At 40.4% G+C, this 16,776-nt stretch overlaps 3 protein-coding genes across 5 annotated transcripts in view; 2 read left to right on the top strand and 1 right to left on the bottom strand.

Moving 5' to 3' along the window:
- Positions 1–1,187: 1,187 nt before the first annotated feature.
- ssb (small RNA binding exonuclease protection factor La) lies at positions 1,188–6,946 on the top strand. 2 transcript variants are annotated; one of them, XM_069153787.1, is made up of 12 exons: positions 1,188–1,292; positions 2,471–2,537; positions 2,627–2,730; positions 4,140–4,314; positions 4,691–4,798; positions 4,903–5,006; positions 5,320–5,391; positions 5,488–5,530; positions 5,620–5,760; positions 5,855–6,041; positions 6,198–6,323; positions 6,410–6,946. In XM_069153787.1, the coding sequence occupies exons 2-12, from the start codon at positions 2,478–2,480 to the stop codon at positions 6,487–6,489; spliced, it is 1,200 nt and encodes a 399-aa protein (XP_069009888.1). In that variant the 5' UTR covers positions 1,188–1,292; positions 2,471–2,477; the 3' UTR covers positions 6,490–6,946. The 2 variants fall into 2 exon arrangements, with proteins under 2 accessions (XP_069009888.1, XP_069009889.1); XM_069153788.1 differs by lacking the exon at positions 1,188–1,292 and adding an exon at positions 1,439–1,460.
- Positions 6,510–9,759, bottom strand: mettl5 (methyltransferase 5, N6-adenosine). Its single transcript, XM_069153789.1, has 7 exons — positions 9,502–9,759; positions 9,318–9,432; positions 9,061–9,245; positions 7,441–7,523; positions 7,131–7,182; positions 7,014–7,063; positions 6,510–6,625 (listed from the first exon to the last, which is right to left on the bottom strand). Exons 1-7 carry the CDS (start codon positions 9,599–9,601, stop codon positions 6,584–6,586), a joined length of 627 nt encoding a protein of 208 aa, XP_069009890.1. The 5' UTR covers positions 9,602–9,759; the 3' UTR covers positions 6,510–6,583.
- Positions 9,760–10,171: 412 nt separating this feature from the next.
- The window catches only part of ubr3 (ubiquitin protein ligase E3 component n-recognin 3), a 36,890-nt gene continuing 30,285 nt past the window's right edge, over positions 10,172–16,776 (top strand). For both annotated transcript variants that reach the window (XM_069153785.1, XM_069153786.1), the window contains exons 1-12: positions 10,172–10,652; positions 11,465–11,604; positions 11,789–11,941; positions 12,209–12,355; positions 12,759–12,799; positions 13,166–13,232; positions 13,315–13,445; positions 13,668–13,896; positions 14,610–14,789; positions 16,182–16,315; positions 16,468–16,554; positions 16,639–16,704. In XM_069153785.1, coding sequence (XP_069009886.1) covers positions 10,219–10,652; positions 11,465–11,604; positions 11,789–11,941; positions 12,209–12,355; positions 12,759–12,799; positions 13,166–13,232; positions 13,315–13,445; positions 13,668–13,896; positions 14,610–14,789; positions 16,182–16,315; positions 16,468–16,554; positions 16,639–16,704 — 1,809 coding nt within the window. In that variant the 5' untranslated portion in view covers positions 10,172–10,218. The remainder of the gene's footprint in view (positions 10,653–11,464; positions 11,605–11,788; positions 11,942–12,208; positions 12,356–12,758; positions 12,800–13,165; positions 13,233–13,314; positions 13,446–13,667; positions 13,897–14,609; positions 14,790–16,181; positions 16,316–16,467; positions 16,555–16,638; positions 16,705–16,776) is intronic.

Here is a 16,776-nt window from a genome sequence, read left to right on the forward strand (position 1 = left end):
TGAGGTTTACCCTTAGAGGGACTCGCTCCGTGGACCATGAGGTTTACCCTTAGAGGGACTCGCTCCGTGGACCATGAGGTTTACCTTGAGCGGGGCTCAAACCCGTGTCCAGATACGATGGTCTCCAGCTCGGCGTCGGTGTCGTAGACCTCTGGACTGTCTTCGGTGCTGGTGAACGAGCCGCGGCAGGAGAAAGAGTTTGAAGAGTTCACTCAGAGCTTCCAGAGACTCAACCTCAGTCTGGTTAACTCAACAGGTAAAAGATTCTTCTTCACCAAGGCTGATATTGATGGTTCAGATTCCACCTGTTCATGGTGATTCAATTTTTAGTGAAGTTGAAACGTTTGGAGAAATTGAAAAAGTTTTGCATCTACAACACATTACAGGAAGATATTTAATATCACTGCAGACCCTTGAAAACACGTATATCTACTATCCAAAGAATGTCTGCAGCAATTTTGGTCGCAATTGAATGAATATTTGTGGACGGTGGAGGTATAGGTTGCAGTGAGGTGAAGAGTTGTCACAATGCTGTCTAACTCCTGGGGAGATGGATGGTGTGGTGGTTAGTGGTGCTGCCTTTGAGTCAGAAGGTCAGGTGTTCAATCTGCCATTTTGATGGGATTTAAAAAACATGTAAATGACAACCAAATGATGAAAAAAGGCAAATATCCAAACCTTTTGTCCGCTATGGGCACACCGATCGACGACAACGGATTCTTATGATAACTTTTCATTCCAAACATCTGAAGAGTGTACAGACTACATTTCAACTTGGTCCGACAAAATTTGCAGGAGGAGTTCGTTAAAGTAAAACATGCAGTTGTTTACGCAGAATAATAATAATCTCTCGAATAACAATAGAGGTTTCATACCATCGGTGCATATAAACCTGAGAAGATCTAAGACACTTACACAAGAATAATAAAAAGAGACAATACAATGTAAATACATTCATTAAAAATGAATATCCTATATAACCTTAATATCCGATATATTAAAATGACACATTTTAAAAATAAATGTTGTGTCATTTTTTAGAAAGGCAATAGTTGAAATCACAACGCAGCCTCCCTGCTGTCCTGCTGAATAACAGCGCCACCTCGTGGCTGTGACCTCCATCACTTTCTCCTGCACGAATCAGACCGCTGTGGAGCCACAGACGCGTTTGCGTTCAGCTCTTTTTTTTGTCCTCGTCGCTCTCCGTAGCACGCAGTTGAACAACGTGGGGCAGCAGAGTGAAGACTTCTGGTTTCATCAGCTGTAGCTAACTCCGAGAGATTCAACGTTTGGTAGGTAGAACCTCCAGGCTGGTGGAAGGAGGTTCCTCTGGTTCCTGATGTAATCTGTGTTCCGAGTCTTGAACAGGACAGATTAGATCTCCGGGTTGAACAACGTGCTGCTACTTCACACACAACCTGAAGGACTCGTTTAACTTCACCAACGGAAGTTAGCCGCCGGTAACTCATCCCCACCCGCTGTAAAACACGTCCCGTTAACGTGTCCGGTCTCACCGTGCAGGTTCAGCCGGTTCTCGGTGGACGAACACGTCGTGGCCGGTTTACAGCTCGTTAGCTAGGCTAGCAGGTTAGCCATCCGGCTAGCTGCTGCAGCCCGGATTAACGGGAGTTCGTTCAGATTAATATCCGTTAATCTCACTTCCTGGGTCGTTCAGATGGGTTAATATCCGTTAATCTCACTTCTTGGGTCGTTCAGATGGGTTAATATCCGTTAATCTCACTTCTTGGGTCGTTCAGATGGGTTAATATCCGTTAATCTCACTTCTTGGGTCGTTCAGATGGGTTAATATCCGTTAATCTCACTTCTTGGGTCGTTCAGATGGGTTAATATCCGTTAATCTCACTTCCTGGGTCGTTCAGATGGGTTAATATCCGTTAATCTCACTTCTTGGGTCGTTCAGATGGGTTAATATCCGTTAATCTCACTTCCTGGGTCACAACGTTCAAGATGCACGTTTCTTCTGTTTTACAATTAAAGTGTAACAATATAGATTTGACGGATTATAGTTTAAAACGGAGTTCACTCGATTATTCCTCCAGAATGATGCAACGTGCAAAATCTGCACCTGCAGATCATAAATACATAAAATTAAAAACATTATTCCGCAAATAAAACGGAGAGAAAATAATCTTGATTTGTTTCTAAGCCGGAAAAATGACAATTTAAAACCAATGAACCTCATTAAAGACGGCGTGTCGATATTCACTGTTTATGTTCATTAATTAATCCGGAAACCAGCTGTTGGTTCTAAAGCAGTTTATATCTAGTGTCTGAAATAGTTTATATGTTTAATAGTTGATTAGCAAACTATCCATCTATGAAATATGTATGTAGACTAATTATACAATGAATCAGCATTTGTTTTCAAATTGACAGAAATGTGTTATATCAATAAAAAAAGATATATTTCCTTTTCTTTGTGTAATACTGTTGTTGTTTTTTTTCACAGAGCAATCATGGCTGAAAATCAAGAGATCATGTCTCCTGTTGAGATGAAAGTGGCCCGACAGGTGGAGGTAACCCTGATTTAAAATGTGATTTATTTTGTATAATCTGTAAAGTTTGGCCGAATGCAGCTCTGATGAAGTCTCTTATTCCCTCGTAGTATTACTTCGGGGATCACAATCTCCCCAGAGACAAGTTTCTCAAAGAGCAGCTGCAGCTAGATGATGGCTGGGTGTCTTTGGAGACGATGCTCAAGTTCAACAGGTTTGTTTTATTTCTCGTATCACGTTCCCTGTTTAAAAGCTATATAACCAGTTCCCTATTTCATTCTCTAAAACCTACCTGTGCACGTTGGGAAGCTGAACATACTGGTGGAGTTTCAAATCAGCGGTGACCTAGTTGGAAACTTCACAGTGGAAACGATAACACCTTCAAAGGCATAAATTCAAATTCTCTTTTTGCTTAAAGGACATATAGCAGGGCCCTTTTCTTAAATCTTGATTTTCTTTTATTGTTCTTGTATATTAGGCACCTCAGATAACATAAAACACAGTAATGTTGAGATCGTTCTATTAATAGATCGTTTTGAAACAGTCTTCTCGCTCCTCCTCTGTGATGTCTTCTCCTATTTGAGCTCAGAAATCCAGTTAATCAACCTGCTGAAACAGAAACTTGGTTGCAGAAAATTAATACATGAAAACTGGCAGATGATGTGAAATGATCTGACAATGTCTGCTTCTGTGTAACTGCTCTCTAGAAGATGTGTCTGCCTCCTGGATGTTGACACAAACATGTACAGGAGGATCTTGAAATGAAGCAAATACCAACGGACGTCCCTGTTGTTAACCTGCAATCACACTGCTGTTATTGTGTTGTTATTCTCACCACACTTGTAAAACCTCAAGATGTGACAATAGTGGAATAATAGTGACCTGCATTTGACTACTGTAATATTATTATATTACTTCTTCTTCTTATAAATATTGTAATTTTTAGCATTTTTATTGTGAAAAACATCGTTTTGTGAGTTGCACCCAAAGGAAACTATTTGTGAAGTCTCACCTGCTCAGCGTGACTGACTCAGATGCTGAAGCTTCGAGATAAAAATGGTAAAGCAATGTTCACAGAGGACTGAGGGAGGTGGGGATGTTTATAATTAGCTGTTGAGAGCAGAGGGTTGTGTGAGCGAGCAAGAAGAGAAAGACTGATGACTAATCAGCTTGTGGATCGTTTGAATGAATCATGACGGGCAGGACAAGACGAGCGTTTGTCCTCATGCTGCACCTCAAGTGCAGTTTTTTTTAATTTAACCAGGTCACATCTAACTACAGCAGGCAGAACTTAAGGAAAGAACATTTTGATGGATTGAAGAGGAATCCATGTAATACCATTAGACTTATATTGACAACTTGGCAGCTGGTTTCAGTACAAAGACATAAGTCGAACGTGTGAGTCGGCACATTTGCTTTCTAATCAAGCCTAATTGTTTGACAGAGCAGCGCAGCAGAAATTCAGTTGCCTGTGTGACTTAACTTTATTTTGTTCCTTTTAAAAAAATAAATGAAAATGTAGGCCGGCTGATACTGGCTATGTACTTCTGTAGATCAACTGTATTTACATACACACTTACAGCTGGAACGTTTTTTTTTTTTAATTTTTTTTTTTTATCTTAGATTGAAATCTTTAACTACAGACAGCAGCGTCATCGTTGCAGCTCTCCAGAAATCCAAGACTGGCCTCTTGGAGATCAGTGAAGACCAGACGAAAATCAGGAGGTGTTCAAACAAACCGCTACCCGAACTGAACGATGAATACAAAGACGCCCTGAAGCACAAATCTGTCTACATTGTAAGTTTTTAAACCTCATTCACACTAATTCAGAGTGCTTAAATATTTATCTTTATGGTTACATGATTTCATGTAAATCCAGTTACCAATTTATTTGGTACACTAAACTGAAGCTAATGCAGTCGGATGCAACAATCTGCAATGAATCCTCACGTCATGACGATTCAACTGTATGAAAAGGATGCCTCCGGTGTTTCTGCGTGTTTTTTTGTAGCCACATTAACACAGTATTAATAAAATAATAGCAACACCTTACAATATAATCCAACTGCAGCCCTCTGAATAACCACTCCGGTTTCTTCATATTCAGATCTTATTCTTTACCTTGGATATATTATTGTTTTCCTTCTTTCTAATATCCCCTTTTCTCATCCAGAAAGGTTTCCCCCTCGACACAACCCTCGATGAGGTTCAGGAGTGGCTGAATGGGAAAGGGCCCATCGACAACATTCAGATGAGGAGAAACCTGCAAAGGCAGTTCAAGGTGACGAAAACAAATCACATAACAATTTTAAATGTTTTTTGTTCCTATGATTTATGGTTGTTGGTTTTTTTTCCAAATCATTTATTTAATTTGTATATTTACAGGGATCAGTGTTCATCTGTTTTGAGACGGAAGAGTCGTCGAAGGAGTTCCTAAAACGTGAAGACATAAAATCATTCAAAGACAATGAGATGCTCGTGTTGTCAAGGTAGGCTGCACTGATTCTTGGTGGGTTTTTAGCACACGATATTAAAGGTGGTTGGTCTTCAATGTCGTTTTAAAATGGCACTGAACTGCTTCATCATATCTGCACACAAGATAGATTGATTTTGTTTTTTAGTTTTGTAAACTAACAGATGGATGAGTCCTGCATTAAAGCAAAGTCTAAATATTCCAAGTTCAGGGTTACATGCAGAGTTTATTCAAATTTTTAACTAGAAAATTAACAAGTTTAATGGATCCTTGCAAATCTTTGAATGTCTCTGTATATAATGACCATGTCTTTGATCTTTTTCTTTCAGGGAAGATTACCATACAAAGAAAGCAGAGGAGAGAAAACAGTTTAAGCAAGAAAATAAAGCAAAAGCTAGACAGTGAGTACATAAGCTGTAGCATTTTATGTTTTAAAAATGGGTTGGACATTCTGTGAAAAATGACCGACCGTCCTCTCTGCCAAAACTATTATTTAGGGACAAGGACCAAAAGCAGAAACAGGCAGAAGAAAAAGAAATGGTAAGATCCTGCCAAGTACTCACCAGCTTCCAGTCTGCTGCGAGGATGAACCCGGCCGTGTTGATGACGATTGGTTGTTTGTATCGCAGGGTCTGCTTTTGGATGAGCGGACAGGTTGCTTATTGAAGTTTTCAGGAGAGCTTGAAGATGTTTCCAGAGAGGACTTTCATAAATTGTTCTCTGGCCATGGAAAGATAAAGTGGGTTGACTTCACAAGAGGAGCCAAAGAGGTAGGTTCTCTATCTGCAAATTAAATCTCTTGAGCGTAGAGATGAAGCAATCTGCTTTCATTTGGTTAAACCGATTTGTCATTACTCCCACAAGGGCACGCTTCTGTTTGACGGGATTGCAAAGGAAGCGCTGGATAACGCCAAAGAGGCCAACGGAGGGGAATTGAAAATCAAGGACAACAGTGTTAAATGGGAGCTGCTCGAGGGAGATGAGGAGAAAGAGGTCATGAAGAAGATCATCGAAGCTCAACAGGAATCGTACAGCAGGTCCAGAGGCAGAGGTAACTTCTACCCTCAAACTGCAGGGCTCTGTATTTATGGTGTGGCTTACAATACTAAGTGAAAGGGGTGTAGTGACACTGATCAACACAAAAGATTCTTTTATTGTTCATTTTTGTTTATAATTTAGTACTTGAATATCTTGTTTGTCTTAAAAGGTGGAAGAGGAAGATCAGGTGGCAGAGGAAGAGGTCGAAGGGGAAGAGGTGGAAGAGATCACGGTAGAACTCATTACCAAGGAAAGAAGATGAAATTTGACAGTGATGATGAGGAGGAGGAGAATGGTGAGTTAATTTAGCGCTTCACGTGTCGGTTTCAGAGCAGCGTATTAATCATCTGGAACATGTTTAACCATCTACTTTTCCTTCAGCACCTGTGGCCACAAAGAGAGAACTAAAAGACGCTGATGGCCCTGCAACAAAAGTTCCCAAAACTGAAAATGGATCTTAGTTATGAAGTCAAACCCAGAATTTTTCTTCAGTGAAAACATTTATTACAAATAGTGACAATATAAAGGCAACTTTACTCCATTCCAGTTGAATCTTCAGGCCTCTGAGAATCGTAGGAAGTCCACCTGGATGTCAACCTAGAGAAATATTTGCAAAGCTTGGAGTCATTTCTCTGCCTTTTTTAAGTCCTTATATGTTGTGCCTCTCACATTATTTGTGTACCTATAAATCTCTGAAGATGTTTTGATTTTATCAAATCCAACTTAAACCTGCTTTTTGATTTCACCAGGATATTTTAGTTGATTTTTCTAAGAGCTGTGACATTTAGAGTCTGTGTGCCATTGTTTTTCTCTGTAGATTTCCTACATTGAGTGATAAGAACATCTGCTTTGCTGAATTTTTTGTTTTTTTTAAGTTTGTAAATCTGAATAGGAAATAAAAACATTTATAAAAGGGAATCGACGTCTGTTTGAATATCATTTCTCAATTACATCATCAGATGGAGAACGTGTTGTCTGAGCTTACCGATTTCTTCTTGTGGAACTTGTAAGATGCCGGTAAATCATATCGTAGTTCTGTAAAGAAAGTAAGTCAGTATTTGAATATTTCAATTGTAGAAAGGCTGTGCTGTATTTTTCTTACCTGCTATGACTTCCATTTTTACTCCCCAGTCTTTGGCCTTCTTTTGTATGTGCTGTAATCAGATGAGCAATTACGTCATGCATTAAAGCCTTTCATACAAGAGATGTAGACCTGCCATGTCAAATTTTGACTGTCATTGAAAGGATGTGGTCAAAAAGGTCAAATCAGCTTTTTTTTTCAACTAAAAGTCTTTGAATAGAAAACATTCAAATGTAATTTAAAGTGTCAGCATTGAGAAACCTTGAAGATGCAACTGTCCGTTTCCTTATGACCTTTCTGTGTTCGTGTGACTGACAGACGCTAAACTCACCACTCGTGTTGATGTTTTATGAAGTGAATACACGGCTGTCTTTGCCATTGTTAAAGCAGCTCGGAGGAACTTCATATCCATCCCTTCAACAAAGAATAAAACATAAAGCGCAGAAAACATTTAGAGTTAAATGGACAATCTACTCGTTTTACACTTAAAGTTTACTAGTAAACACAAACAGTATAAAGTCCTCTGCAGGGCTGCATGTTCATGTCACATGAACATGCAGCCCTGCAGAGGCTTGTAAATACTGTATTAACTGATTTGTAAATACAATTCTGGTCAACAGCCACCTAAATACAACTGGGACTTTTCTCAAAGCTCCATTGAGGAACCTGAACAGCTTGTCAGATATGAATGCCAGTTAAAGGATAGATTCACACATTTTCAGGTTTATGTTATAAGAAGTCGGATGCCGTTCATTCCTCCCGTTCAGAGAGACGACGCTCTGGCCTGAGAAGGTTTGAAGTTCCACCGATACGACGTGACGTTTGTTTTTATTCTAAGACCTTCAGATGATGTCATTCAGTTATCTCCTGTAATTATCTTTCATAATTTATTGATCTGCTCCTTCTGCAGCTCCGGTTTCACATCTGGACACAGACACACTAGTTTCACATCTGGACACAGACACACTGTAGTTTCACATCTGGACGCAGACACACTGTAGTTTCACATCTGGACGCAGACACACTAGTTTCACATCTGGACGCAGACACATTGTAGTTTCACATCTGGACACAGACACACTGTAGTTTCACATCTGGACGCAGACACATTGTAGTTTCACATCTGGACACAGACACACTAGTTTCACATCTGGACGCAGACACACTGTAGTTTCACATCTGGACGCAGACACACTAGTTTCACATCTGGACACAGACACACTGTAGTTTCACATCTGGACACAGACACACTGTAGTTTCACATCTGGACGCAGACACACTAGTTTCACATCTGGACACACAGACACACTGTAGTTTCACATCTGGACACAGACACACTAGTTTCACATCTGGACACAGACACACTGTAGTTTCACATCTGGACACACAGACACACTGTAGTTTCACATCTGGACACAGACACACTAGTTTCACATCTGGACACAGACACACTAGTTTCACATCTATAATATAGAATAGGAAAACAGAAGTAGAAGTTCAGCAGCGCTTAAAATGGTATTTATTTATAGAACTTTGTATTTTGGCTTTCTAGAATAAATGTGTACTTTCTTGATTCTTGTTCTGGTTTGAACCCTCACGGTTGAAATGAACTTGTTGTAAGTCGCTGTGGATAAAAGCGTCAGATAAATGAAATGTGATGTCATAACTCAAGGTCTTAGAATGAAAACAAACGTGACGTCACGCGCCTCGGTGAAACGTTAAACCTATCAGGATGAAGTAATGTCGTCACAGTGGCAGTTCTTCACTTTTGCAGCCGCCTCGCTCCTGCGGGGTTTTAATATCACGTGACGTCATGAATGCACCCGACAGCTTTTCATCCTCCTCCTCCTCCTCCTCCTGCTCCTCCTCCTCCTCCTCCCCTGCAGCCACCGGAAGCTCTCACCGACCATCAGTCATGCGCAGTTGAAGCCGACCACACCCACAGTCTCACCTTGGTTGTGCTTCGTCCCAAATGGCGGATTCATGATGACTGTGTCGAACTTGTTGACGTAATCTTCCGCCTCCAGACAGCACAGGTCGCACTGGACCACGTCGATGTTACAGATCTCAAACTCCTCCGCGTTTCTCTTAAAGATGTCCAGAGCGTCGTCGTCGATGTCGAAGCCGACGCACAGACTGCAGGAGAGAGAGAGAGAGATGAAGCCGACAGAAACATCTGCAGGAGAACCAGCCGACAGATGTTCTCACCCCGCGTCGAGCACCGCAGCTCCGATGCTGAGAACTCCACAACCACATCCCAGATCCGCCACCAGTCTCCCCTCGATGTCCCCGAACGTGTTCTGGATGGTGTCCAGCATGCAGGCTGCGGGAAAACAACACGTTCATGAGCTCTGTGTCCATTTAAGTGTCTCTAAACATCGATCTGTCTCACCGGCGATGTGAGGACTGGTCGGGTACTGCTCCAGCAGGATTTTGGGCTCTTCAAACGTGTCCACCTGCTGCAGGCAGCTTTCTAGTTCTTTGAGTTTCATTGAAACGACCTCGATGTCCCAAACCTGTGTGACAACTCGACTATATTCTTTACTTTAAATCACTGGCAGAGCATTTTTCTTTTTTTAGCCATGATTTTGAGCGTGGTTGAGGATGACTTCCGCAAAACTGTGTGCAACAACCAAAACAATCCGATGTTGACCGAGTTCGCGTGACAAATGTTCCACCCTATGTTTTTTGTTTTCTTTTATTATTAAAAAATAAATAAATAAAAGCATCCTACAACATGTTGATTTATTATAAAATACAATAAATTAGTTACACTAGAATAAAAAAAAAACAATACGAATATAGCAATCATTATTAATAAGGCAATAATCCGAATAAAACGAATACATTAAAATATAATGCTCCACAAAACAACCTGAGATAAACGTTATGTGCAACAATAAACACAAATATTATATCAGATCTGAATACGGGCTTAATGAAATGAAACACCTGAAGATGTGTTTATTTGTACTCGTTACTCCTGCAGCGTAAAGTACTTGCGGAAACTCGCCAGCCAACAACGACGTAACGGGAAGTATCGCGAGAAAGCGCGAGAACACGGAAACAAGACAACAAAAATAAATTAGCGGACAACAAGCCGGAGAGCATGATGGCGGCGTCGCTGCTGCGCCGGGACAAGAAAGCTACCGCCGCCCGCCTGATGGCAGACTTAAACCGGACTGACAATAGCTCGGGGGTCCGCCAGCTTCAGGAGCTGCTCGACGCCGTGCTAAACCCCGAAAAACCCGCGGCGGACACCGAAGCGCTGGAGTGGTGTAAATGCCTGGTCGCGGGAGGAGACGGCTTCGAGGAGTTCCGCGCCACCGTCCGGTCCTATGACAACGCGACTCTGTGCGGTTTGGTCTGGACCGCCAACTTCGTGGCGTATCGATGCCGGACCTGCGGCATCTCTCCCTGCATGTCCCTGTGCGCCGAGTGCTTCAACAACGGAGACCACACGGGCCATGATTTCAACATGTTCCGGAGCCAGGCCGGCGGGGCCTGCGACTGTGGAGACGGCAACGTGATGCGGGAGTCCGGGTGAGTCCGAGCTAGCGGCCGGCTAGCGCGGCTAGCCGCTCGCTCACGGGTCGGCCCGGCCGAAGGGAGCGCAGTCAGCTCGGACACGTTTATAACCTGCGTCTGCCTCGGTTCCTGGAGAAGTTACTGGTTTATCTGGTTTACACATTCTCGCCAGTCACCCAGTTTTTACTGTGACGAAGTGAATGAAGTGAAGAGGAAGCTGCTCCAGAACCACAACAACACCTGCAGCTCTCCCCGTTTGGTTCATCCACGTTTTAAATAACATCTAAATGTCCCGAGTCGCTCCACCACACCAAAGACACATTAAACACACAATAAGACACACGATGAAAAGAAAGAAATTAAAAACCACATTTAGACATCAAACATTTCATAAACTAAGGAAAATTAAATGAAAATATAAATTGGGCTTAATCTTGAAATGTCAGAAAATAAATGTTTGTGTTCGAGATGATGAAATCATGAAGCCTGCCGGAGGGCATGTAAACTACATTTATTTACTCAAGTACTGAACATGCAATCTGCATTGTACGTTATGTAATGTTAACATTATTGTCCTGTTGTTAGTCTGTGTGATGCGTTGATCTCACTGCATGGAAGGGTAGAGATTAAAAACAACAACAACAACAACAAACAGATTTTCACCCCATTTTACCCTCTGCATGGTTATGTAACCACAAGTAGTCCATCTATGAATTAAAAGGATCGTTAAGGAATCTCCACCCAACTTCCTCTTCATTTCTGCTGTCAGTTCTTCAAGCTGCCAGTGAGACGTTAACATTTGTTTGTTTATCTTTGGTTTCTGACAGGTTTTGCCGACGGCATCGGCTGAGAACTGGGGAAAATGTCCCCTCAATACCTCGAGACCTCCTCATGATGTCAGAGATGGTTCTCCCCCGATTTATCCTGTGTATCATCCAGTACCTGAGAGACGGATACGTTGAGCCAGGTGAGAACAATCCCACCGATCCACCGATCAATTTAAACCAAACCTTTTAAAGGGACTCTATCGTGCTCTCATTGCTTTTTACACATATGATAAATCTGCTGTGCAAGCAGAATATCAGCGTTACATCCAAACTTACACAAAGCACTGGTTGTCACGGCTTGAATCTGTTATCTTGCTTCACCAGACACCTCGACTGAGAGAGATCTGCAGAAAGTCCTGCAGCAGCTGGAGCCTCAGATCTCCTTCTTGGAGGAGCTTACAAAGATGGGAGGAGCAATGAGGACTGTCCTGACAAAGATCTTGACCAATCAGCAAACATTCAAGGAGTTGAGCATGGGTGAATATCTACACTAGAGTTTGTGTTATGATCCAGCATCGCCATATCGTATATATATATTTCTTTCTTTTGTGGCTTAAGCAATGATTTTCCTTTATTAAAGTAATATTGTTATGCTGTTTCTTTATTGTTGTCTGTTACTGTTAAAGTACAATTTACTTCTCACAAGAAGTTTTGCTTTAAAGTTGCCATGAGGTTTTCTTTATTTTGAGATTTCAACATGACATTAGTTCTTGTTGCAGTTCCTTTTTTGCTTCACTTTTTCAGGCCAAGAAGAGAACTTGTACGCTAAAAAGAACTACGACAAGTATTTGTCAGCGTTGAAGAATTCAGGTCTGGTGTCTGTGGATGAGAAAGCTCAAGGTGATGTCACTGTTGGTGCTGAAGGAGGTGCAGGAGCAATGGCCCTGTTGGGTAAGATCAAATATGCATTTTGACATGAACTATCTGTCAGCTGTTGAAAATGGCTTTATTTTTTAATAACTGTTTAAATTCTTGATAATGTTCATGTATTTCTCAAGAAGTCTGTTGATTTGTCTGATTTCTGACCTTGTATGCAGCAGAATTCACAGTTGCAGTAACTTTTCTCTGCTATATTTTACACAGTTCACAAGAAGTGTCTACATCGTGGAACATACTGTTCAAACATGATGTCATTTGAGACCAAACTTTTCATAAATCATTGGAAAGAACATCTGTCCCAAATTGACCATGAATTGTCAATTTTTCTCTGCCATGTATTCATGTGTTTGTCCGGTTGTGATCGATGCTGCTAGTTGATGCTTGTCGCTAAATTATTTTTTTCTTTTTTTCTTAGGAACCACTGGACCAGGGAGTCCAGATGAATCCAGTAAAGAGGTATGCGTCACAAAAAATAAGTAAATAAATAACAGTAACTATTTGCCTCTTAGATTAAGTTTAGTGTGCAAAAACTGAATCTATTATTAACTTTTGATTAATTAGATTTGATGAATCTGACTGATTTCGTCTGTATTTGTCTAGTTATCATTTTAAACTAATGATACATGCCCATCACTGACATGGGCCCACATTGATGTCATAAATTAGTTTTAATTCACTCTCAGTCAACACATTGAATTGGTGCAGTAATTAAATGATTAATAAACATATAAAGTTAGTCTATTCTAATTTGATATGAACTGATTAGCAGTTACTGTTTTACATTTTGTAAATCTGTTTAAATTAATGTTGTTTTTGTCACAGGACGATCAAGATGGAGGGCAGTCTGTTGGCCAGAGGAAGAGGGTTAAGCTGAGTAGCAGTACCAAAGGTATACAGAAAGAAAAAGTAATGCACCAATAGATGACCTAATCTGAACTGCCTATTTATTAAATTCCTTTTTCTGTCCTCAGACCCGTGTATTATCGAATCTCTAAAGCATAAATGCTTCCTGGAAGAGTTGCTGTTTTGGACAATAAAATATGAGTTTCCTCAGAAGATGGTCACCTTCCTACTAAACATGTTGCCAGATCAGGATTACAAGGTATTTCACTCTTCTATGTTAACATTTTTTATGACTTTTAAATGCATGTCTGGTCTTCTGTTTTAATGCATTTCCTTTTTGTCATGTTGGAGACTCTTGATGAAGTGAAATGATGCCTGGTGTGTACGTTGTGTATATTCTGAAGACTAATTGTAACCTCATTAAAAGGGACACTGTCACAACAGTAAGTCTTAATTGTGTTTCTCTCTTCCTCTCTGGCAGATCACATTTACGAAAACATTTGTTCAGCATTATGCCTTCATCATGAAAACACTGATGAAAAGCCACGAGTCGGATACGATGTCCAACCGCATCGTACATATTAGTGTGCAGCTGTTCAGCAATGAGGAGCTGGCTCGACATGTGACAGAGGAGTGTCAGCTGCTGGACATCATGGTCACAGTCCTCCTCTACATGATGGAGAGTTGCCTTATTAAAAGTGAACTTCAGGGTAAGTTGCCCAAACATGTCAGATTTTTAATTAATCTGATTTAACACACTTCATCACACCTGGTATTATTAAACGTTGGCAGCACGAGGGGTTCTAAGATTGTTGATTGTTCCTATTTTTGACTGATCTTTAACCGCTTTGTTAATTTTCATGGTGAAACTGAATACAATTTTTAGTCACACAAATCTGGTACATGAAGCCGTGAAAGGTTGTAAGAAGAAGAAAACTGGACTGTTTTCAAAAGAGCAAAATATAGCTGCTAAGTTTGCTTTGTATTTTTTTTTTTATCATTCTCAGTGTTGGCAAAGCATGCACAGATGTTTCATCCCTCTGGTCTATCTCTTTATGTTCCCAGTGAAAAAAAGCCTGAATTTCTCATTTAAAGTGGAGTCGTTTTTCTTCATTGTCACCAGGTTTTGAGCTGTGTAACTTGCAGGTGCATTAGCTCATGTCTTTCTGTACACCATTTTCAGTTTCTTTGAATGTGTATTCAGATAATATTCAGATGTCGTAGCCATAATTCAATTCAATTCAATTCAACTTTATTTATATAGCGCTAAGTCACACCACAGGTTATTTCATGGCACTTAACACATTAAAGTCCTTACAACAAGACGTTACAATATTATACTGAGAAACCAACAATTCAACAATTCCCACATAAGCTAGGAGGGAAAAAAACTCCTCTTTTGTGTGTTTTTCTTTTCTTTTAGATGAAGAGAACAGTCGCCATGTTGTGGTGAACTGCAGTGAAGCACTATTAAAGAACAACACCTACTGGCCCCTAGTGAGTGATTTTATCAACATCCTTTCACACCAAAGTGTCGCCAAAAAGTTCCTGGAGGACCACTCGTTGTTGATGCTGTGGATGAGCTTTGTGTCATTTTTCCAAGGTAAGTCATACTATATGTGGAAATATATTTTCTTATATTTGAGCAGGAGAAAATGCTGCACAATACATCACATTTACACACACATCCGCACACTGATGCCACCAGAGTTTAGCATTCAGTCTGCTTTCTTATGGACATTACGAACATTTCAAAGCAATTTGTTGCCCGAGCATCATTTGCGGAGACGCTTCCCTCAATAAATGGAGCCTTTTTAATGTGGAATTACAGAAGAACAGATAGGTGAGAAGACCAAGTCTATATTTACCTGTTATCTGTTCATTTACATACATACATCACTTACATAAGTGTTAGAAATGAGACAAATGGTAATGAAAGAGGTGTCACTCTTGAGTCACATAGCATCCTTTGTATGGGAAACGTCTCGTATTGTTATTCAGTCCCTTCAGGAAATCTTGCATTTGCAGTATGAAATAGCAATTCAACCAATCTCTGCAATATTTGTGAGTTCTTACAATTCTGCAAAAGTCATGCAATTTCTCCGCAATACAAGTAATCTAGCGAAGCGTTGCTGAAGGTATTACAGCATAAAGTAAGCGTTTCCAAATCACTTTACTTCATCTTAAAAAAAAATAATTCAAATATTTCCATTTAATTATTAATAATGTGCATCATGCTTATGATCAAATTAGATGATTATGTCTGAATCTTTTATTTTTCCGGCAGTAGTTTAAAACCATTTTTTTCCACCTTTTTTAGTTGCAAAAACAACTCAGCGAAGTTTTCTGTCTTTGATACTGGCTCACATTTACCCCAAATATTGTGGATATAGTGGTTCCTCCATTATTCAGTCACTTGACTGTCAGTATGTTATTAATACATTGTGTGATCAACATTTGATTTGAAGGATTGCTCCTGCTTGTGAAGATTTTCTTTGGACTTTACATGCTGACAGGATGTTTAAGTCAGACAGAGATGACCTCATCTGTCCAATTTTCAAAAATGGGAGTTGTGGGATCTTTGACGTTTTGTCAGTGAATAAAAAATTGTGATTGGAGCTGCTTATTTGCGATGTGTACTTCACCACCACCCTAAAAATAACACTCACCCTCGCACAGTGAGCTGGAGTATCCCCTTGCTGAAGTTATGAGCACAGTGTCACTATTAGATTGTATCCATGTCTACGACACTGTTCCTGCCATAAACTGATATATTTGATAGAGATTTATAGAAGAGAGATTTATGCTGTGCACATGAATGCAGACATTTCATTATGTGCATAAACAAAAAAAATATATTTAAGGTAAAAGAAATCTGCATTGGATTAAAAACAGCATTCTTTGTGATGTTTATTTTTTATTGGATGCTTCTCTGAGCATTAAGAACGGTCTCATGTGACTATCTAACTTTTGAAATCATTTCCTGCTGCGCTAGGTATGAACCTGAATAAGCGGGAGTTGAATGAACATGTGGAATTTGAGTCTCAGACATACTATGCAGCATTCGCAGCAGAGCTCGAAGCCTGTGCACAACCAATGTGGGGTCTCTTAACACACTGCAAAGTCAAAGTAAGTCCTGTCTCTTGCACTCATTTACAGATCCTGTATGCATGCCTGACCATCGAAGATCAATAGAACATGCATCTTGAGCATCCTGTGCTGCATGCTCGCACTCCCATATTCTATTACGAATGTTAACATGTTCCATTGTATGTGAACAGGAGACGCAGGAATACACTAAAACTGTGGTTCGCTACTGTTTGGAGACCCTGCAGATCTGGTTTGATGCCATTGGCTTCGTCGATGAGGTAAATTAAAATGGAAAACTATCATATTTACAAGAACGTTTTCTCCTCCACTGTTCCTCATAACTTCCTGTGTATCTTTCACAGCCTGCTCCAAATCAAGTGACATTTCACCTGCCACTCCACCGCTACTATGCCATGTTCCTTAGTAAGGTAAGCAAAAGGCTTCCATCTCTGAGGACATCAATTTTCAGTCAATCGATATGAGTTTATATGGAACTTAAT

Source organism: Embiotoca jacksoni, unplaced genomic scaffold, assembly GCF_022577435.1.
Source record: "Embiotoca jacksoni isolate LCO1_2020_lvr unplaced genomic scaffold, fEmbJac1.0.p SCAF_2, whole genome shotgun sequence".
NCBI classification, from domain to species: domain Eukaryota; kingdom Metazoa; phylum Chordata; class Actinopteri; family Embiotocidae; genus Embiotoca; species Embiotoca jacksoni.